The 23,564-nt window shown below is 49.4% G+C and overlaps 1 protein-coding gene across 1 annotated transcript in view; it reads right to left on the minus strand.

The window, feature by feature from the left end:
- AR (androgen receptor) overlaps positions 1-23,564 on the minus strand; it is a 234,500-nt gene that overhangs the window by 54,151 nt on the left and 156,785 nt on the right. The window contains exon 3 of the mRNA XM_048482896.1: positions 9,404-9,520. Within this exon, the coding sequence (XP_048338853.1) occupies positions 9,404-9,520 (117 nt within the window). The remainder of the gene's footprint in view (positions 1-9,403; positions 9,521-23,564) is intronic.

A 23,564-nucleotide genomic window follows, 5' to 3' on the forward strand; every position in this document is an offset into this window, starting at 1 on the left:
CAGTGGTGGCGAACCTTTGGCACTCCAGATGTTATGGACTACAATTCCCATCAGCCCCCGCCAGCATGGCCAATGTTATGGACTACAATTCCCATCAGCCCCTGCCAGCATGGCCAATTGGCCATGCTGGCGGGGGCTGATGGGAATTGTAGTCCATAACATCTGGAGTGCCAAAGGTTCGCCACCACTGCCCTAGGTGGTTGCCAGCGTATGAGAAAACCTTGGCTGTACTTGGGCCTTTAGCCTTGTGGGAGGAACTTCCTGGAAGGGCCCAAGAAGTGACAGGTGCCTCACCTGATAGGTCTTTCCAACCTGCCGCCCTCACCGTGGCTGCCATTCCAGCCTCTTCTCTTTCTATCCTCTCACTCTGATGGGAACCTGGCAAATCACAGACGTCTCTGTGGCTATGAAAAGGCACATCGTTGCTTGGGATTTCAAGACCCTGCAAGCCCTCCAGAAAGAAAACTGGTATGCCGCAGGGTTTTCTTTCTCTTTCTGATTTATTGTGGCCCTTTTCACCCTGTTCTGCAAATAGATGGCAGGAGCCTCCAGGGTGGCAAAAAGCCAGTGTGGCCTAAGGGAGATCCAGGTTCGAATCCCCACCTGCATGACTTGTGTCAGTCACTCTTTTAGGGCAGCCTGTCTCACCAGGTCCTTGCGAGGATAACACGGAGAAGTGGATTTGGGTTTCCACTTTGAAGAAAGGCAGGATATAAATGAATCAAATCAAATAGCTTGGGAATAGTATCTGGGAGATCCAAGTTCGATTCTCCACTTGTGCCGTGGAATCTTGCTGGGTGACCTTCAGCCAGTCATGCTCCCTTGGCCTAACCTACTGCACAGGGTTGTTGTGAGGACAAAATGAAGGAGAGGAGAACGATGTAAAATGCTTTGGACCCCACTGAGGAGAAAGGCAGGATTCCAAAGAATGTGATAAGTAACTGACAAGGTGGTGAGGATAAGGTCTTGGTGGTCTCTTTCTGCATCAACAGCCAAACCTACAACAGCTTTGAGAGAACAGGAGGAGAGATTTGCTCCCGGCTTCAGACCAAAAGAGACTGTTCTGTTCACGCAGCGCCTCCTCCTGGGAGCTCAGCACAAGCCCCAAGAGCTCTGGGCCTTTCCCCACTTACCTTAAGCCCCGCGCTACTTGAGGAGAGTAGCGCGGGGTTCCCCGGCACTCCCCACGGGAGGGGCGGCGACAGAGCAGCCGCCCCGACGCTGCCGCTGTCAGCCCCCTCGGCGCGCGGCATCCCAGGCGCTCTTGCAAAGGGCGCCTTTTGATGACCCCGCGCAGAGCACGGGGTCGTGGGAGACATGACATGCCACAGAGCAGCCTTGCAGGGGGATAGGGGAGAGTGGGGAAATGCCCACTGAAAAACCAGCCAGCCAGGTCTTGAAGAGTGGCAGTGGAGCTTCAGTCCACAAAAACATCTGCCCCAAGAAATCTGTTTGTCTGTAAAGTGCTGCAAAATCCTTCTCTCCCCCCCCCCCGCCCCCGAAAACAAAAAAACAGAGAGGCAGCCACTGGAACCTGTTCCCTCAGCAAATGCCAGCTGCTTGTGATTTGCAGGAGGAGCAGAGTGACCTGGTAACGGCATCATCCGCACTCAGCAGCAGACCCCCCCCCCCCCGCAGCTCTTCAGCCTCACAGGCAGCATCTGAGTGCCTGCAAGCAATGGGGCACGACCCCACCTTTCTCTCCGGTGGAAAGGGGCCTTGCACGCCTTGTTCCCAACGGTGTTTGTGCCGGCCTTGCAGAGGCCCACGCTTGGGTGATTTGGGTGCATTTGTCAGTTAATTCTGGGCAATTATAGGAAATGCTCTGCCACTTGCTGCCATCTCTAACGATCAAGGCGACATTCTGGCCCAAGGTGCTGATGCCAGGCTCCAGTGGCACGGGGAGATTTCTCCTCTGCTCTTAGGGAAGGGCAGGGGAATTGATGGAGAAAAGGAGCAGGGCCCTTTTGGATCCATGCAGACCACAGAACTGTTTTGGGTGCTTCATGATATTACTCCAGGGCATAGGTGTCAAATTCGCGGCCCTCCAGATGTTATGGACTACAGTTCCCATCATCCCCTGCCAGCATCATGCTGGCAGGGAGTTATGGGAACTGTAGTCCATAACATCTGAAGGGCTGCGAATTTGACACCTATGCTCCAGGGCTACCCTGAGCACACCAGGAGGGGAAACCCTAATCTTGCAATATGATCTGTTCTGCAAAGGAAAGTGGTGCTGCCCCTGAGCCACCTCCCAGCCTCTGCTGCCAGAGAACTTGGGGGCGGAGAGGCTCTTCAGCGACTGCTAGCCATGGGGGCTGGAGGGTCTGTTCGGCCAGTATGGCCTAGAGCCGTGGTGGCGAACCTTTGGCACTCCAGATGTTATGGACTCCAATTCCCATCAGCCCCTGCCAGCACGGCCAATTGGCCATGCTGGCAGGGGCTGATGGGAATTGGAGTCCATAACATCTGGAGTGCCAAAGGTTTGCCACCACTGGCCTAGAGCGTAGGTGTCAAACTCGTGGCCCTCCAGAAGTTATGGACTACAGTTCCCATCATCCCCTACCAGTATGATGCTGGCAGGGGATGATGGGAACTGTAGTCCATAACATCTGGAGGGCCACGAGTTTGACACCTGTGGCCTAGAGTTTTGCCAACATGGCTGAAGGGCCTGGAAGTTGCCTTTAAAAAGCCATCTGGAACATGGATACCAATATTAATAACGCAGATTTATGCAGTGCTTTGGGGAGTGTTGAAGGCATCCGGGTTTTCACCTCAGTCCACTTCCACCCCTATTTCTGTCATCCAGTGAAGGATTCCCCTCTCCCCTGCTGAGTACCCCTCCCCAGGAGCATCTGTGGAGAACTTCAGGGGCACCTCAGGGATCCACTTATGCCTTTGGATTGTTCTGCTGGTATGTGCTCTGATTTATTTTTAATTTTGTTTTGATGGGTTATTTCTGTTATTCTAGCGAATGCCGTGATGCTATCTTTACATTTATCATAAGCCAGGTGTGTGTGCGTGCGTGCGTGCCAAAAAGAAGATGACACATGTGAAGATACAATAAATAAAAGGAGGGTTTGAAGAGGCGTCGGGACAAGGGGCTGGTTTTTTAAAAAGGGGATCAATCCATCCTGCGTGGCAAAAATCAGCAACGGCTCCTCCCTCTGAGTTTCGCTGCCACCAAATTCCTTACGCCAACCTACCCATTTGTTCTCTAGCTCGCAAGGATCAAGGTACTTCCTCGCCAGGATGTTGTAAGCCTTTGAGTGTCAATATTTATACACTTGAACAAAAGCACCAAGAAGAGCTATTATTATCATGCTGTGGGTGGGATTCACCTGGGCTGATCGTGTTGCAGAAGAGAAAACTCTTACTCAAGGTCTCAGCTGCAGACAGCTGGAGGAAACGGCTCCAGCAAACTTGATTCAGCACAACTTGGGGCGAGGTGAATACTTTGGCTGCTTGTCTGCCCCTCAAGAGTCAACGCTCCAAAGTTGGCAACTTTACATTATTCCTTGCGGAGCAACCCCCAACCCTTCCCAGCTTCCATGCCTCAATCTCCACGAATTTCCCACCGCAGACATGGTGACCCCCATTCAGTAGGAACTCTTAAGGAGGCAGAGTCTTGGCACAGCTACTCATTAGCGCAGCAAGAGTACTGAGGAGTAAACATAAATGCTGGAGGCCTGGAAGCATTTGGAGCAGAGGAGAAGCTGTACAAATGGGGGGGGGGGGACGACACTGCTGAGCTGTTCCTTTCCCAGTGGGATTCCGCAGCCGGGCTGCCTTTGGCTCTCTCGCCACCCACCCTATTCCCCTGCCATGCCCCTTGCACTTGGCTGATGAGGAAAAGACGGTCCTCCCACCTTGGATCTCCCTTGCAATGCTAGTGCAAAGGAGCAGAGAGGGAGGACCGAGGGACCCCCCAGCCCAGTCTAGTACTTGAGTGCACCACTTATGGCAGTGGTGGCGAACCTCTGGCACTCCAGATGTTATGGACTACAATTCCCATCAGCCCCTGCCAGCATGGCCAATTGACCATGCTGGCAGGGGCTGATGGGAATTGTAGTCCATAACATCTGGAGTGCCAGAGGTTCACCACCACGGACTTATGGCAAACAGGCAGTGAACCGCCCCCAGCAGTTCGCAAAGCTGTTCTTGAGGCTCCAGCAACCACCGGTGCACTCCTTGGTTTGTTTTGAAGGCCCACGATAGATTTCTTTCTGAACAGCAGGGCTGGCATCAGCATACCCCGAGGTGGAGTTGGTGCCAGGGCGCAGGGATTACGCCCGAGCCTGCTGCCATTGACCGCTGCCTACCTACCTCTTCTGTTACCTATCTGCACACTCTACCCTCACCAGCTAATCTGGAAAACCAGCTCTGATTCCCTGCTGCTCCACATAAAGGCTGCTGGGTGACCTTGGCTCAGTCACAGTTCTCTCAGAACTCTATCAGCCCCACCTACCTTGCAAATTGTGCGTGTGGGGGGAAGCTACTTGGAGACTCCTTGGAGACTCCTTAGAGACAGAGAAAGGCAGGGCATAAAAGCCAACTCTTCTCCTTCCCGTTGGGTTTTCCTGGCTCGGCCATATCTGCCCCTTGAGACAGACGGCCTAATTTTGGGGGGGGGGGCTGGTGGGAGGGGGCAGAAGAGGAGCACGGCTTCAGTTCTGTTGATGGTGTCATTGGTTAATTAACCTTTTTTTAAAAAGACACCTTTACGTCTGTCTTCCTATAGAGAGCCATAAAACCGCTGCTGTAGGGCCAGGCTGCACCAAGAGAGATGGCCAAGGCTCTGCATAGCGATTTTAATTAAAGACCAAGCAACACTTTTGATCCTTGCCAGGGCTCAGGGAATTCCGATCAGTCTCAAAACTGCCTTTCCGTCCAAGTTTGGGATGTGGAGGATTCATCCCTCCTGCCTTCCCCATCAGTTCTTGTGCCAGGAAGAAGAATTCCACGCTGCTGCAGACTTGGCAGCTCTGAAGGGACAACCCTCGGTACCAATCTGTAAGGGGAGCTCTGTGCTATGGGCTGATCCAGGCATTACTGCAAGCACTCAGTGTGGGGAGGGAGCTGGAACGCCACAGCAGTTTCGAGGAGCTCCCTTTTGTTGCCGAGGAGGAGTCCGGAAGTCTCTGACACCAAGCCAAGTTGCTCGCTGCTCTGCAGCTGCAGTCACGGGCAGGCCGTGTGCTGGTTAGGGAGAAGAGTTTTTCTCCCTGTTTTGTTGCCCCCACCCCACCCCACCCCACCCCGCCCACCCCCACTTCCCTTGTTCTACCATTGACTGAGGAGTGCCATCTGGGAAATGTAGTTTCCGAAGCTTCATTTTCCAATATACATTGGGGGTCTCAGTTGATGAAAGAACAGGTGAAGCTGGGGACAAGGACTCTTCCATCCTCCTGCCCACATAGAAGAGCAGAAGGTCAGTGGGCGTGGGCAGGCAGGATCCTCCTCTGGGACACACGTACTGTCTAAAACAGTGATGGCAAACCTTTTTGAGACCGAGTGCCCAAACTGCAACCCAAACTCCACTTATTTATTGCAAAGTGCCAACACGGGAATTTAACCTGAATGCTGAGGTTTTAGTTTAGAAAAAAATTGGTTGGATCCCTCTTCCTCCGCCCCACCTGCTTGAGCAGGGGCACCCCCCACCTTGGGCAGCAGCCACCCAGAGCACAGGCACCAGGCCCGCCAGGCAAGTCCTCCCTGCTCACCGTGGTGCATGCACATCATGCTCAGTGGTCCAGGCCAGCCTAGATGTGTGTGTGTGTGTGTGTGGGATTTCCCCCCCCCCCCCGACGAACTCTGTGTGTGCGTGCCCACAGAAAGGGCTCTGAGTGCCACCTCTGGCACCCGTGCCATAGGTTCGCCATCACTGGTCTAAAAGTCACTGCACGTACAGGAAGTGTCCATAGCTTGGTGCAAGCGCTCTTATTCCGTATGCAGCAGATCTCCACTTAAAAGGTGCTCAGGTAATAGGGTTGGGAAAGATCTCTCTCAGCCAGACAACTGGAACATCCACAGCTAGACAGAGAAGACAGTACAGGGTTACAAGGACAGATGATCTGAAGCTGTTCTGGATGCCCAAATGCCCCTGGAACCTTCTACAGCCGCCTTTAGAACCAACACACATTTGCCACTTCAGTCAGTGCATTCACGCTCCCTGGGAAGGGATCCAAACACGGTCCCATATTGAAGATTTAAAAAGATTTTTTAAAAATCCATAAAACGGAGCCATGAACTGGGGGTGGTGTTGGTGTTGGTGGTGTTTATATAAGCGAACCTCAATGTTTGCAGACCTCAATGTTTGCAGACAAAGAAAAGTCAAAAATGGCGGGTTTTTAAAAAAATAAATGAACCAGGGAAGTGATGTGCATGGTTCTTGCACGACGCTGCAACTCAGCCCAAAAGCTGCTGAACAAGATCTTGAGGGGATCATTGTTGGCAGCATAACCAGAAGTTTTTAAACAGTAAGACCAGACCAGGTGTGAGGAAGGAGGAAACAACGGCTGGCGGAGGAGGAGGAAGGCGCTGCAAGGGGAGGGTGGAGAAAGGAGGAGAAGATGGTGGCAGCAGGAAGGGCAAAGTGGGAAAGAGAGGAGGATTAAGTGGTGATGGCTGGGAATGGGCACAAACAGAGTGGGGAGGGGGCTGAACTCCCAGAATTCCCTGCAGTTCTGACCTTTGTAGCCACCCTCCTGAATGAGAGAGCAATAACTGCTGGGACTGCACAGCTGATGTTCTTGAGCTGAACAGAATAATAGAAAATGACGTTGGGCATAGTATCATAGAACAGAATCATAGAGTTGGAAGAGACCCCAAGGGCCATCAAGTCCAACCCCCTGCAGTGCAGGAACACACAATCAAAGCACTCCTGACAGATGGCCATCCAGCCTCTCTTTAAAACCTCCAGAGAAGAAGACTCCACCACACCCTGAGGCAGTGCATTCCACTGTCGAACAGCCCTGATGGTCAGGAAGTTTTTTCCTGATGTTTAGGTGGAACCTGTTCAACTTGAACCCATTACTCCTGGTCCTAGACTCTGGAGCAGCAGAAAACAAGCTTGCTCCCTCACCAACATGACATCCCTTCAAATACCTAAACACGGCTATTATGTCACCTCTTAACCTTCTCTTCACCAAACTAAACAGAGGCCGTTTCCGCACGGGCAATTAATGGCAATTAATGGCGGCCTGGAGACGGCAAAAACGCCATCTCCAGGCTGCCATTCGCACAGGAGGCGCAGCTTCACGACGCCTCCCCCACCCGGCACTTACCTTGTCCCCGGGCCTCCGGCGCATTGCCGAGGCCTGGGGAGACACCCCCCTGCCCTGCGTTGCTGGAGCAGGCGCACAGGGCCAGGGGGGCGTGTCCCCAGGCCTCGGCGACGCGCCGGAGGCCCAGGGACATGCTGGGTTGGCCGTGCGCCAGCGCTCTGTGGCGCCGGCTGCCCGGCTGTTTCCAGGACCGTCCAGCATCGTTGGGTCGGCGCGAAATGCGCCGACCTAGCCATTTCCGCCTCCGTGCGGAAATGGCCAAACATAGCTCCCTAAGTCTCTCCTCAAAGGGCATGGATACCAGGCCTTTTGCCATTTTGGTTGCCCTCCTCTGGACCAATTCCAGTTTGTTAATCTTTCTTGAATTGTGGTGCCTAGAACTGTACACAATATTCAAAGTGAGATCTAACCAATGCAGAATAAAGAGGTATAATTTCATCCCTCCATCTAGACACTGTACTATTGATACAGCCCAAAATCTTTCTTGGCTGCTGCATCACACTGCTGACTCATGTTCAGTTTGTGGTCTACTAAGACTCTCAGATCCCTTTCGCATGTAGTGTTGTCAAGGCAGGTGTCACCCATCCTATATCTGTGCCGAACCTAAGTGGAGTATCTTACATTTCTTTCTGCCTAAGTGGAGTATCTTACATTTATCTCTGTTGAAATTCATTTTGTTTGTTTTGGCCTAGCTTTCTAATCTGTCCAGACCATTTTGAATTCTGACTCTGTCCTCTGGGGTATTAGCTACCCTTCCTAATTTGGTGTCGTCTACCAATTTGATTAGCATGCCCTCTATTTCATCATCCAAGTCATTAATAAAAATATTGAATAGCACTGGGCCCAGGACAGAACCCTGTGGCACCCCACTAGTCACTTCTTTCCAGGATGAAGACAGGCCATAAGAACATAAGAACATAAGAACAAGCCAGCTGGATCAGACCAAAGTCCATCTAGTCCAGCTCTCTGCTACTCGCAGTGGCCCACCAGGTGCCTTTGGGGAGCTCACATGTAGGATGTGAACGCAATGGCCTTCTGCGGCCATCACCTGGTCTGTTGAGGCATTTGCAATCTCAGATCAAGGAGGATCAAGATTGGTAGCCATAAAACAACTTCTCCTCCATAAATCTGTCCAAGCCCCTTTTAAAGCTATCCAGGTTAGTGGCCATCACCACCTCCTGTGGCAGCATATTCCAAACACCAATCACACGTTGCGTGAAGAAGTGTTTCCTTTTATTAGTCCTAATTCTTCCCCCCAGCATTTTCAATGGATGCCCCCTGGTTCTAGTATTGTGAGAAAGAGAGAAAAAATTTTCTCTGTCAACATTTTCTCTGTCAACATAGATGAGCACCCTTTGAGTTCGGTCAGTCAACCAATTACAAATCCATCCAATAGTAGCATTGTCTAGTCCACATTTCACTAGCTTGCTTGCAAGAATATTATGGGGCACCTTGTCAAAAGCTTTACTAAAGTCAAGGTAGGCTACGTCAACAGCATTCCCTTCATCTACCAAGTTTGTCACTCTAACAAAAAAAGAGATAAGATTACTCTGGCATGACTTGCTTTTCAGAAACCCATGATGACTTTTAGTGATTATGGCATTCCTCTTTAAGTACTTACAGATTGTTTGTTTAATGATCTGCTCCAGAATCTTCCCTGGTATTGATGTCAGGCTGACTGGACGGTAATTATCTGGGTCCTTTGCAGCCACAGGATTGCTGCGAAGGGCCTCGGGGAGGGGGGTGGAAATGCTCCAGAGCACTCTGTGGTGGGCCCCCACTTGTCTTTCTCTGATTTCATACACACCATCCCTTCCGAGAGCTCCGTTTACCCCAACTGTTCTTTGCTTATGGTCCAATTACAGTTGCCCGGATCAAGAGCAGACATTTTGCTGCCAAATGGGTTAATCGATTAGGGCATTTTGGATTAGATTTTTTGATCTTGGGTGTCTGACCTGCTGACTGACTCCATGAGGACTGGCGGCCTGCAAAAAACAGACAAGGACCACAGAGGGCAGAGCGCACTGGGGCATCAGCTCTGACAGGGTCAATCTGCCTGCCTCCCAACAAGCAGCACTGAAAGAAAAGCAAAGGTTGCGGAGTGCAGCTGTCATTACCTCCAAGGGTCATCCCTGCTTCGTAGCATTTTCGGAGGCGGCAGGAAGGGCAGTTTTTTCTTCTGAACTTATCAATGGTGCAGTCATTTCGGCTCGCACAGAGGTATTTCTGTTTACCTTTAAAAAGAGAGAGAGAGAGAGCCAATCATGAGTAGACAACAATAGTCCTTGTGTTGCTGGAAACACTCTGAGCCAAGAGGAAGGAGAGTTGCTTCTTACACCCTGCTTTTTTCCACCTTTAGGGAGTCTCAAAGCGGCTTACAATCGCAATCTCCCTCCCGCCCTGCCCCCACACACAACAGTCACCTTGTGAGGCAGGTGGGCTGAGAGAACTGTGATTGGCCCAAAATCACCAGCAGGCTTCCTCCATAGAAGTCAAGAAAAAAAACCCAGTTCATCAAATTAGAGTCTACCACTCATATGGAGGAGTGGGGAATCTTAATCACTCTTAATCACCACACCATCTTCTTCTACATATATAAAAAGCTAACAGTGTTTTTGTTAGTGATAGTATACCTCAGTAACTGCTGGGCCAATTCCTCTGAAAATTCCCAGCCACTATAGTCAGCCAGGTGAGAGTGTTTTTAGATGTTCACATACCAGAAATTTCACACTTGGCCCAGATAAAACACCTTTTTCCTGGCGCTCCCTGGTGAAGGACATGCAGCTGCCTGTGTGTAACTGTCACCCTTAGAATGTTCGTGCTGCTTAGAATGTTCACTCAGATGGCCAAATATGAGCAGTGGAAACAGTACATAGGCAGTAACTCGAGTGGAAGTGAAACACATACACACACATACACACACGAGGGAGAGGGAAGGGAGGGAGGGGGAGGGGTGGCATGCAAGGGAAGAGAGGGAGGGAGAGGAAAGGGACGGAGTGGGAGGCATGCAAGGGAAGAGAAGTGAGAGAGGGGAGACAGTGAGGGGTGGCATGCAAGGGAGGGGAGGCAGGGGGCCCAGCATCTTGATATGACCCACCCACCCTAGCGCAGGAAAAGGGAAGGGAAGGAGGGGGAGGGGTGGCATGCAAGGGAAGAGAAGTGATGGAGAGAAGAGAGTGAGGGGCGACATGCAAGGGACGGGAGGGAGGGCACACATTACTCAGGAGTAAGCTCGGTACAGAAACCATGACATACTTTGAATAGCTGCGTCGCGCCCCTCAGAGGGTTTCCTCAGAAGCGACACCCATTGCCACCAACCAAACTTACTCCCAGGTAAAGGATCATGACCAGCCAGCCTAGATGTGTGGGAGGGGTGCCTTTCCATTCCCCTCCCAAGGAATGCGGGCACACACATCAATGACATCGCACAGTATCAGGCTGCGTGTTTGCATGAGCACGTACTGCTGGCCTCTGCAATTGATTTGCTACTACTGTTCCTTTTCCATTTCACCACAATAAGCCACAGCAACACGTGGCCGGGCCCTGCTAGTGCTAGTTTAAATATTTAAACATTGTTTAACATTAAAAAGCTGCAGAAACATTGTTATTCATACACCAAGGATCACATAGATTTTGAAAATAGTTAAACATTCACCAAGCTAATCTAGATTCTGTGTTTTTAAGGCAAAATCCTTTGATTTACAATTATTCTGCATGTTCCTGTTTTTGCTAATGATGGGACAGGGCACAGATGGAGAGCATTCCCCCTGTTGTCTGACTTCTAAGAATCCAGGTGATGACAGCTCAGATTCCCAGGGTGCCGACATCTGCAATGACACGTTTTGTTGTTGTATGGGGCAGTTAGGGAATACCAAATCCTGCTTAGTTGCTGTGTGACCCCTCCTGTGACAGGCTCAGGAACAGGCGGCTCAGAGGACGACCAGGAAGAGGCAGGACCCACCCAGGGTAAGACCCGGAGGCTCAGCAGCACCCATCCAGACCCAGACTACCTGGATCACGGGGCTTCATTTGAAAGACCTGCCCCTGAAGCTTTAGATCCAGATGCTGCTGCCAGCACACCAGATCACAGGCTAGATCCCAGACATGCAGTCTCTTGGGGATTTTTCATTGTTTTCTGCTCCTGAAGTATCACTCTCCTTTATTATATTCACATTCTGTATCATGCCTAATATGGTGTCCTCGTCCAGATGTTGGCAACCCAAGCTGTGGTATGCTGCTTACTAGATGTCTCCTCATGTTGACTGTATCAACCTACACTGTGGGACTCTTTAGTTTGGAGAGGAGACGGCTGAGGGGGGATATGATTGAAGTCTATAAAATTATGCATGGGGTAGAAAATGTTGACAGAGAGAAATTTTTCTCTTTTTCTCACAATACTGGAACCAGGGGGGCATACTTTGAAAATGCTGGGGGGAAGAATTAGGACTAATAAAAGGAAACACTTCTTCACGCAACGTGTGATTGGTGTTTGGAATATGCTGCCACAGGAGGTGGTGATGGCCACTAGCCTGGATAGCTTTAAAAGGGGCTTGGACAGATTTATGGAGGAGAAGTCAATTTATGGCTACCAATCTTGATCCTCTTTGATCTGAGATTGCAAATGCCTTAACAGTCCAGGTGCTCGGGAGCAACAGCCGCAGAAGGCCATTGCTTTCACATCCTGCATGTGAGTTCCCAAAGGCACCTGGTGGGCCACTACGAGTAGCAGAGAGCTGGACTAGATGGACTCTGGTCTGATCCAGCTGGCTTGTTCTTATGTTCTTATGTTCTTATGTGCTTATTTGAAGTCTCTACATATGGATTTTACTGTAATTGTGAGGCGCTCTTAATGTAATTTCTGAAACATTTTATTCAGTTTTTAAATCATCATTTTAGAGGATTTTTAAAATATAGATCCCTATTTTGTTATATGTTTTTTAAATACATTTGTATTTTTAAAAGCACATATTATTGCTGCTATCGGAATGCCATTAAAGATTTCATTTCATTTCATACAGATCGAACAGGTCCGCAAATTCAAATATCTAGGGGTGGTCCTTCAGGCTTCGGGCTCCAAATTTGCCCATCATACTCAAATGGCAAATGTCAGTGAGAGGTCAGCAAATAGTATCCTAAAATTCTATCACACAAGAGGAGGTTCCTATGTTCCAGCAGCCCTGAAACTGTTTAAAGTAAAAACAATTCCACAACTAACCTATGGACCCTTTCTAGGATCTTCCTCCTCCTCATTCGCTCCATTAGAAAGAGTGCAATCCAAGTTTGTAAGATCATTAGTTCAGGTTCCAAAAAATGTTTCCAACTCATGGATTAGGCTTGAAATCGGGATGTTAAAAGTTGAAGCCCTAATCAGCATATCATCAATCAAAAAATGGCTTGGCTGCATTCATAACCCACAAGGCCTTCTCCCATTGGTCCTTCAGGATAATTTTCAGTCCAGCTGGCATAAGAAAGTCCAAACCACCATACATCAGATGGGACTCTCCATACAAGCTCTAATAGCCATGGGAGCTGATGGGGCCCGTATACAGGTCAAGCAGAGAATTTTTGATATTGAGAGACAAACAGATCTCCTAAAGACACCTAAGTACATTGCACCGGAACACCTAAGATGGCAAGTAACTACAGCACCATATCTGTTTTTCCTTGAAAACAGTAACACAAGAAGAGCTTTCTCATTGGCCAAATGTAATTCTCTTCCCTCCTCGCTGTTAGAGGGGAAATACAAGAAAATCCCTTATGAAAAGAGGCTCTGCCCCTGCCCTCTAGGCAAAATAGATACATTAGAACACATGTTATTTAGATGTCCCACTTTTGAAAAGCCCCGAAAGGAAATCCTCAGCCCAGCCATGACAGGTCTAATAGGCCTAAACTACAAAGATGTACTGGCCTACATATTGACAGGTAGGGACCAGAAAATTACACGGGCAATGGCCCATTTTGTTCTTTAATCTGCAAACACAATAAGAGACATCTGCCGGCTGAATAGTTAAGGGAGGGAAAGACTGACGGAGTTTTTTTTAGTAATGTCACTATAGGTTTTAGCAAGACTGCACAGGCACTTTACAAGTGTAGTTATAATAACTTTTTAATCTTTTGTCATAATCAAATGTATTTTACCTACTACTTGCTTTTTCGCTTTTAGTAAACAGTCACCGACTGTGTATAAGTGCAATAATAATTATATTAGTGTCGCAAATATTCCCCCTTGTAAATACCATAGACTATGTAATATTTTGTATAGCGCTTTTAGTACTCTTATTATAGATTATGCAACATTTAAATAGTGCTTCTAGTATTCTTTTGTCTATATATATACTATGGTAACGGTACCTTGAAACTGATGTACCCTGATCTTGTACTACTGGTCGCTGACTGTAAATAAAATGACTTACTTACATATGGACTGTTTTCCACATACACTGCATAATCCACTATGAGTCTCGGTAAGAAAGGTGGACAGCAAATGAATCAGCTCTGGCTGTCAGAGCCAGGACAACTGCTGAGGCTCTTCCGACCCTCCAAGCAACGGGGGTGATGTCAAGGGCCACCAATTTGGAGCCAATTTACAGCTACCATGCAGGGTTCCCAAGGCCAGAGACATTCAGAGGTGCTTTGCCATTGCCGGCCTCTGTGTAGCAGCCCTGGACTTTCTTGGTGGTCTCCCATCCAAATACGGATCAGGGCTGAACCCGCATAATGTCCAAGATCTGATGAGATTGGACTGCCCTGGGCCATTCAGAGTACAGGACACAACGAGGCTCCAGAATTCAGGAAATCTCATTTTTTGATTCTTCCACACTAAAGACACCACTTCTACTAAAAATGTCATAGAATCATAGAGTTGGAAGAGACCCCAAGGGCCATTAAGGCAGTGCAGGAACACACAATCAAAGCACTCCTGACAGATGGCCATACAGGCTTTCTTTAAAAACCTCCAAAGAGGGAGACTCCACCACACTCCAAGGGAGAGCATTCCACTGTCCAACAGCCCTGACGGTCAGGAAATTCTTCCTAATGTTTAGGTGGAACCTCTTTCCCTTCAACTTGAACCCATTACTCCTGGTCCTAGTTTTTGGAGCAGCAGAAAACAAGCTTGCTCCCTCACCAACATGACATCCCTTCAAATACCTAAACACGGCTATTATGTCACCTCTTAACCTTCTCTTCACCAAACTAAACAAACATAGCTCCCTAAGTCTCTCCTCAAAGGGCATGGATACCAGGCCTTTTGCCATTTTGGTTGCCCTCCTCTGGACCCATTCCAGTTTGTTAATCCTTCTTGAATTGTGGTGCCTAGAACTGTACACAATATTCCAAGTGAGATCTAACCAATGCAGAATAAAGAGGTATAATTTCATCCCTCGATCTTGACACTATACTCCTATTGATACAGCCCAAAATTGCATTGGCTTTCTTGGCTGCCACATCACACTGCTGACTCATGTTCAGTTTCACATCCCTTTCGCATGTAGTGTTCTCAAGCCAGGTGTCACCCATCCCATATCTGCGCACTTCATTTTTTCTGCCTAAGTGGAGTATCTTACATTTATCCCTGTTGAAATCCATTTTGTTAGTTTTGGCCCAGCTCTGTAATCTGTCCAGGTCATTTTGAATTCTGACTCTGTCCTCCTATTTTGGTGTCATCTGCAAATCTAATTAGCATGACTTCTATTCCATCAAGTCATTGATAAAAAGATTGAATAGCATTGATTATTTACATTCCGCAATGGCTGTGGAACGGAAGCCTTTGACCCCGGTTGACGGAACGTTGTTGTCGTAGAATATTCATGAACATTCTGAGAGAGAAGCTTTCAGCAACAGACTGTTTACAGTTCAGCTTTGGTAAAATTGTTCATTTGCCTGGGGGGAAAAATTCACACAGACTTCATGGAAAGGAGCTGTGCTGGACAGACAGGAACCTGAGAAGCTGAACAGGTCAAAGTTCTCATCATCAAGCCTGCCGCAGGGCGGTGATTGCGGCAGAAGCGCTTGTTTTTCTGGTGGCATGGTGCCCACAAAAACATGAGCTGCACTGCTGTTTCGAGTGGTTCAGGGCCTTTTGCCTTCAGATGGCCAACAGGACTTCGACCCTGAATGGTGTGATGTAACAATATTGCAAGATGCTCTGCTGATAAAATTGGTAGAATTCACTTGGAGGCAAACTTCACACTAAGTATGGCTGCTGAAGAGTTTTCCTGATATTTGACCCTTTGCCTTCATGGCTATAATAAGCTGCCAAAAAAGGGTCAGGTCAGTGACCAGAGTGCACCAAAAAAAGGTCTCCTATCAGGAGGGAGCTTGAAAGGAGGCTATTATTCATCTCCCCCTCCCCAGATCCCTTGCAGGATTTGAATACTTTTCACCCAGGGTTCCACTCTGCTGACCTCGATGGCCCATCCTAGCCTGATCTTGTCAGAAGTCAAAAGCTAAGAGGGCCAGCCCCGGTGGGATGGGAGATTCAGATGGGAGACCACCAAGGAAATCCAGAATGGCTACACAGAGGCAGGCAACCGATACCCTCTGCTGTTTGCCTCTTGCCTTGAAAACCCTGTGGGGGTCACTGTAGTGGTTCCCGCAGTCCAAATATGAGGCTGCTATTTATCCTGTTTTCAGGAAGAACATCACACAGGGCTCTTCCCCCAAATGGGCTCGGCCTGTTATATTTTCCTCAACCTGGATTTTACAAACATCGCTAAACTAGCAATCTTTGGGGAGAAACCAAAGGAACCCCAGTTCCCTGGACTGTCTGCAGTCACTTCCTGGTGGGGTGAAATCTCCAGTGTGAAGGCAAACAGGGGAAATCGGGTTCACTATTAACGTGTTACACACATTATTAGTGAGCTGTGCAGAAATCACCCATTAGTTAGGGTGACTTGACAGCACTTTCCACCCAGGGTCAACTATACTTTTCCTGGGTAAGATACTCAAGATAGTATGTAGTGATGCAAGTCTGGCATTTTCTGGATGACACGAGGGAGGGATATGAACAGGGACACCATTTTTTTTTCTTGATGATCAGTTTGCCTGTTAACAAAAATATCAACACTATTTCCTGGGATGCTTTTGAGGTATTCAAACAGCCCAGTCCAGTGAAGCTGGCCGTATTTAACACACGCATGTTCTCAAAAACCCCAGAGAAGTCCCAACCGCCCCCACCCCCACCCCCCACAAGACTTGTGGTAACACTGAGCAAAAGAATCAATTATAAACACTGCCTGTTTTTGACCATCTTAGCATTTGATGTTCAGGTGCATATTATCAACACTCTTTTACACTTGTGCACAGCTTCATGGGATGTGTAGTTCCTCCCTTACATCATTTAACCACCTGTTTGTCCACTTCTGACCCTGGGTAGAATTCTCTCACTTACTATGCAAATGCAAAAGTCCCCGCAGGGCAAAGAAGTGAAACCCCATGAACACACCTACAGGTGCAGATGCAAAGTGCATGGCAGCTGTTCGAGCTGATCAATGGAAGGGTGAACATCAAATGTAGCCACCAAGCACAGTACATTTATCCATTTATCCTGGCTTTTGCAAAGTTCATGGCATTCCTGGATCCCTTCCAGCCTGGATTCTCTCCTAGGCTCCTTCCGCACATGCAGAATAATGCACTTTCATACTGCTTTCAATGCTCTTTGAAGCTGTGCAGAATAGCAAAATCCACTTGCAAAGTGGTTTGAAAGTGGTTTGAAAACACATTATTCTGCGTGTGCGGAAGGGGCCCTAGTTTTAGACCTGAAGCTGCTCTGGTCAATCAAATGATCTTCACTAGGCCACAGAGAGGGTGTGTGTGTCCCAGGTAATGTCTCTGTACCCCTTCGTTATTAATCATATTATTCGTCAGAGATGACTGACTGGAACAGGCTTGCAAGAAGCTATTTTTGGAATAAATCCAGTCCTATCTGGTTCACAGATCAGAGAAGTTATTGTTGAGGGATGATTGCCTCCTTGGCCTTTGACTGCAGCATCTCATTTCAGCTCCATCTATATGATACTCCTGGAAAAGTCACCACAAGATTTGCAGAGAATGCCATCCATATGCTATGGACACACACTTCCTCTTCTTTCAATCTGAATCCAACAAAGAAAACCACTGCCTGGAGTCAGTGAAGGGTTGGCTCTGCCCCCAAATGAACGGAGGTTTAATCCAAAGCACGCAGAAGTGATATTTGTGGGGGCAAAACCCCACCAGAAGCAGAGGAGCAGCCCTTCCCCTGGGGGTCCTGCTTGAGAAACAAGTAGCAGAGTTGAGCAGAGATGGCTTTTTCCACCTTTGTCTCGTTTACTTTGGCAAATGTACCTGGAAACAGCAGACTTGGCCTTCATCACTCACGCCTTGGTAGCCTCAAGTCAATCGGACTGAAGATAGCCAGAAAAGTACAGCTGAATGTGCAGAATGTGGCAGTCACAGTATTCACTGGGACTCACCACAGGGGCCATCTCTTCCCCACATTACAGCAATTACAAGGTCTCCCAGTTGGTTTCTAGGAACAATTCAAAATGCTGGTAGAAGAAGAAGAAGAAGAAGAAGAAGAAGAAGAAGAAGAAGAAGAAGAAGAAGAAGAAGAAGAAGAAGAAGAAGAAGAGGAGGAGGAGGAGGAGGAGGAGGAGGAGGAGGAGGAGTTTGGATTTATATCCCCCCTTTCTCTCCTGTAGGAGACTCAAAGGGGCTTACAATCTCCTTGCCCTTCCGCCCTCACAACAAACACCCTGTGAGGTAGGTGGGGCTGAGAGAGCTCTGAGAAGCTGTGACTAGCCCAAGGTCACCCAGCTGGCGTGTGTGGGAGTGCACAGGCTAATCTGAATTCCCCAGATAAGCCTCCACAGCTCAGGCGGCAGAGCTGGGAATCAAACCCGGTTCCTCTAGATTAGATACACGAGCTCTTAACCTCCTACGCCACTGCTGCTACGTCACTGTAGTGACCTTTCAAGATCTAAATGGCCTTGAAGAACCCCCTGCAGCCATGTGAAGCTCCCCAAGCCTTGACTTATTTGGGGATGAGTCCAGTGGTGGGATCCAAAAATTTTAGTAACAGGTTCCCATAGTGGTGGGATTCAAACTGTGGTGTAGCGCCAATGGGGCTGGGCGGGGCATGACGGGGGCGTGGCCGGGTATTCCTGTAAGGAATTCCATAGACGCAGAAATAAAAGGCTTTGGGAGTAAAAGTCCATTTATTAAGACATCTTAGAAAGCTCAAGTACACGCAGTGGCAGGAATGACACTTCCCGCCAGAAGCACAGGTTATAATACCAGTCACCCCATCCCCCCTTCCTGCTTCCCATGGGAACAGAGGCTTCATCTCCCGCGCAAAGATAAAGTCTCCGCCGATGCATCTGGCCCATCGCCCGGGCTGTGGAATGCACTCAAGGTTACCTCACCATCAACACCATTGAATCCTTTACACTCTGCCTCCCCTAAAAAAGACCCCTTCCCCCCCGGTTTGTGCGGAAAGGCGCGGTGGAAAGCAGCAATAAGGGTGGGGGGCTTCAATGTTTTCGGAATAAACCCATTGATTATACCCAGAGGAATATCCCACCCAAGAAACTAAATATTGCAAGCGTTTGCGATTAGGGCGAGAGTCCAGGATAGCGTCAATCTCGTAGTGTTTGTGGCCATCAATAATAGTCGGTGGGGAGCCTCTCCGGTGGGTCGTGCCAGGCATCGGAAGCGGGAGCCTCCTTGAGCAAGCTGGAATGGAAGACAGGATGGATGTTACTAAGAGAGTTAGGCAAATCTAAGCGGGCAGTGACATCATTAATCACTTTAGTAATCTGAAAAGGTCCCACAAATCTCTTGCCAAGTTTGGAATATCTATGCACGTCTCTGAGATTTTTTGTAGATAAATACACCCAGGAGCCCACACGCAGAGGAAAATCCGAGCGGTGTTTATCCGCTTGCAGTTTTGGGAGTCCTTTGCTTGCTGTAAGGCGGTCTGGACCGACTTCCATCCCTAGGCTAGGGATGAAATCCATTGTTGAAATTCTGGGGGGTCCAAAGCAGCTGCGGGTAGTTGTAGCAACGGCGGGAAGGGGCGACCAGACACAACTTCAAAGGGGGTTTTCTTTGTACTACTATGAACCGCATTGTTATAGGCGTACTCCGCAAACGGAATAAGCTCGCACCAATTGTCTTGGTGGTAGTTGGTGTAACAACGTAAATACTGCTCTAGGGTTCTGTTCGTTCTCTCCGTCTACGCCGTCACTTTGAACGTGGTAGGGGTGACGGCGACGTAACAACCCCAAAAGCTTTCCAGAACTTTGAGATGAATTGGGGGCTGCGGTCGGAGACCTGCGGAATGGAGACGGTAAACATGTTGAATAAACAGCCGTGCCAACTTAGGAGCGGAGGGAATGGAAGCACATGGAATAAAATGGGCTTGCTTCGAGAATAAGTCCACCACCACCCATAAAACTGTGTTGCCATGACTTTCGGGCAAGTCTGTAATAAAGTCCATAGAGATGACCTCCCAAGGGCGGGAGGCTACCGGGAGAGGTTTCAACAGTCCATGGGGCTTTCCCGGAATGGTCTTAGCTTCTGCACAAACCGAGCAGCCTTTAATGTATGCCTCAATGTCTTTGCGCATTGCGCGCCACCAGAACTGCCGGCGGGCTAAATGCAGAGTTTTCAAAGCCAAAATGTCCCAGCCCGAGCGGGCATCGTGGCAAGCCTCAAGAACCTGCTTGCGGAGGGAGGCACGTACCAACATTCCCCCCTCCGCCAAACTCCATTCTCCAAACGCAATTGGGAGTCTCCTTCGGCTGCTGGAGGCTCGTGCAGCCCGCCTCCTCCAGTTCCCCGCAGGAAAGGAGAGACGAGACTGGGAGGGTGGAGGAGAAGCGGACGTTTGAGATCGGGTGACAGCCAACCCCAACTGGGAGAGAACAGTGCGTGGAATGTCACGTAAGGCAGCTCCACCCCTCCTCGGCAGGTATGTAGAGCGCGTCAGCCAGTTTGTTGGTTTTCCCTGGGAAAAAATGGACTGTAAAAGAGAAACGAGAAAAGAAATACCCAACTTGAAGTTGTTTCTTGAGACATCTTGAGGGGGGTGGAAAGAGCTGCCAGGTTTTTATGATCCGACCAAACTTGAAAGGGATGCTTAGCCCCCTCCAGCCAGTGGCGCCAAGTGGAGAGTGCTACTTTGATGGCCGCAGTCTCTTTGTCTCCCACAGTCCAGTTGAGTTCGGCACCAGAGAACTTTTTAGACAAATAAGCACACGGAACCAGTCTACCATCTTTATTTTTCTGCAACAGGGCTGCCCCAAGTGCTTTGTCCGAGGCATCCACGTGAATCACAAACGGGAGATCTGGGTCAGGGTGCTTTTAGGATAGGTTCAGTGGTAAAAGCAGATTTTAACAGTTGAAAGGCTGTTTGACATTCCTCAGACCAGGAAAGGGGGGCCCCGGGCTTGGCGGACAGTGGATCCTTACCCTTAGTGCGTAAGAGGTCTGTGAGAGGGAGAGTCAGTTCAGCGAATTGGGGTATAAAGTCACGATAGAAATTAGCAAAACCAAGAAAGCTTGGAGTTCTTTGCTGTTGGTGGGGGCAGGCCATTGGAGGACTGCGTCAATTTTAGCAGGATCCATTTTAGATCCAGTAACCCAAATAGTCAATGGAGGTCTGATGGAAACAGCATTTGGAGAGTTTGGCAAAGAGAGAGTTGTCAAGCAAGCGTTTCAATACCTCTCGAACCAACATTTCATGCTCTTCTATGGTTTGTGAGTAAATTAAAACGTCATCTAAGTATACAACAACTCCTTTGTACAGTAAATCATGGAGAACTTCGTTGATAAGGGCCATAAAAGCTCCGGGGGGCCCCACTTAACCCGAATGGCATTATTAAATATTCAAACTGTCCAAACTTTGTGTTAAACGCAGTCAGGTGTTCATAGCCTTCAGCAATTCTGACTCTGTAGTAAGCTTCTCTCAAGTCCAATTTAGTAAAAATGCGTCCTTTGCCGAGTGCATCTAAAAGGTCTTTGATCAAAGGCAAAGGATATTTATTGGACAGGGAGACCGCATTGAGACCTCGATAATCTGTGCAAAGCCGTAAAGACCCATCTTTCTTTTTGACAAACAAAACGGGAGCAGCGTGCGTGTGTTTGGTAGCCCGCCGTATGAAACCGCGAGCAAGGTTCTTGTCTAAGAAGGCATCGAGTTCCTTCTCCTCATTGGGACTCATGCGGTAGATTCTACCCTTGGGTAGTTGCTCTGGTTTGTATGACAATTTTACAGTCCAGCGGAGTGTCTCTGTGGGGTGGCAACTGATCGCATTCCTGCTCCTGAAAACTCTGGCTAGATCCTGATATGCAGGTGGGATGCCAATAGAATCGGGAGCAATCACTGAGGAAGCCAGAGAGGGGGATGTGTCAGGAGACGTTGGGTTTTCTTCCCAATTCATGTGTTCACCGCAGGAAGGGTCAGTGAATCCTACGATCCTTTCTTCCCAAATGAATTTTGGTTCATGTAACAATAACCAAGGCATGCCCAAAACTATGGAGTGTTTGGCCACTGGCGCCAAAATGAAACTAATTTTCTCCCAATGGACGGCAGAGCGGAGGAGAACCGGCTGTGTTTTGAATTGGGCCGGTCCTTCGTTTCCGAGGGGGCTGCCGTCCATTTGGGTGAATGGTATGGGCTTAGCCAGGGGAATTCGGTCCAGACCTAGCTCCGTCTGCCACCTGGGGTCGCATTAAGCAGTGGGAGCAGCCGGAATCTACAAGGGCCGAGGCTATAATGCGAGGGTGTTGGAATGCTTGAACAGTAATGGGAGCGCTGCCTTCACTCACCGCGTCAGGAGTAGGGCCCATGTCCATGGGGGCTGAAGAAAGGCAAACAGCTGCTTCCCCCTCCCATGGCTCGCCTTCGGTCCCCGCTTTGCACGAGCCAGTGGGCGGCGGCCCCGCCCTGCGTGGTGGTTTGGCATGACGGAGTGCGCTGAGCTGGAGCGGTTGGTTTTGCTTCTTGGGACAGTTGGCGGCTAGATGACCTGGCCCTCCGCAGTAAAAGACACAACCCAAGTCGGCGACGGCGTTCAGAGGTGGTTTCTGGGCTTGATTTGGTAGACACAGTAGTGGTTTTAGAGTGGTGACCTCCTTGACGAAGCGTATTCCAAACGAGGCGCCACTTGAGACCTAACTGGATCCAATCCGCAATCGTACGAGGAACCCCAATTAACAACACCGTTTCACGAAGTTTGTTGTCCACAGCATCTGAGAAGTATTCGCATTTCATGCGTTCAGGCCACTCAGGAGGAAGTCGAGCAGCCGCCGCCTGAAATTCACGGACAAATTCTGCCGTAGGCGGTTGCCTTGCTGGATGGTTTTGATGGTGCGGATAGCTTCATTCGGCCTGGATCCTGGCCGCTCTAAAGCTTGGAGGAATGCGGGCACTGTACGAGAGTCCTCATCCTGCAAATCCAAAACAGTCACGAACCAGTCGGCTGCTGCCCCATCCAGGACTGAGCCGATGTCCCTTATTTTTTAGCGTTCAGACCGGTATAGATCATCATAGTCTTCCAAGTGGGCATTGAGTTGCAAGATGAAGTAGGGAAGTTTGGAAGCGGTCCCATCAAAATGGGCTGGTATCGGGGCGATAGTAGCCCCGTTCGACTGACTCTTGGTGCCTGCTGGGGAGGTGGTTATTCGGGTTGAGCAGGCTGGGCAGGCAGCTGTTGTAATGGGGGAAGAAGCGAGATGAGGCTGGCCGCTGGCGTTGGTGGCAGGACCCACGCGGCCCCCCTGGCCCCGGCATGATCAGTAACAGCATAGACTCCAACTTGGGCCCCCCGGTCTGCTGCCTCCTTAGTTCCCTCTCCAACGCAGCCAGATCCCTCTCCCTTGCGAGTCGAAATGCATCCTGGTGCGCATGCAAAGCAGCTTTTTCCTCGTTCCAATTTAGCCAGTTACGTCCCGTTTAAGGGCTTCAGTGAGCTCACTGCGAGCCTGCTGAACGCTTTCGCGTTGCCGTTGTAAATCCAGTCTGGACTGTTCCAGGACTTTATCATGGACTGACCGATTCTGGGCATATTGTCGTTGGAGCTGCGTCTTTGGCACGGTCCAAACTCGAGCTGGACTTCTTTAGCGTTGCTGTTCCCGGTCCCTCTGCAGGTTTTCGCGCTCTTGTTGCAACTGTGCCCGTTCCTCCTCCCATAGCTGGCGTTCACGGTTCCAAGCCGCTTGGGCCTCTCGCTTGGTCGTCCCACTTCCTCATCCCAGTCCTCCCCTCGATGGGAGAGGAAACCGGTCCGGCTGGGA

Source organism: Sphaerodactylus townsendi, unplaced genomic scaffold (assembly GCF_021028975.2).
Source record: "Sphaerodactylus townsendi isolate TG3544 unplaced genomic scaffold, MPM_Stown_v2.3 scaffold_26, whole genome shotgun sequence".
Lineage (NCBI taxonomy): Eukaryota > Metazoa > Chordata > Lepidosauria > Squamata > Sphaerodactylidae > Sphaerodactylus > Sphaerodactylus townsendi.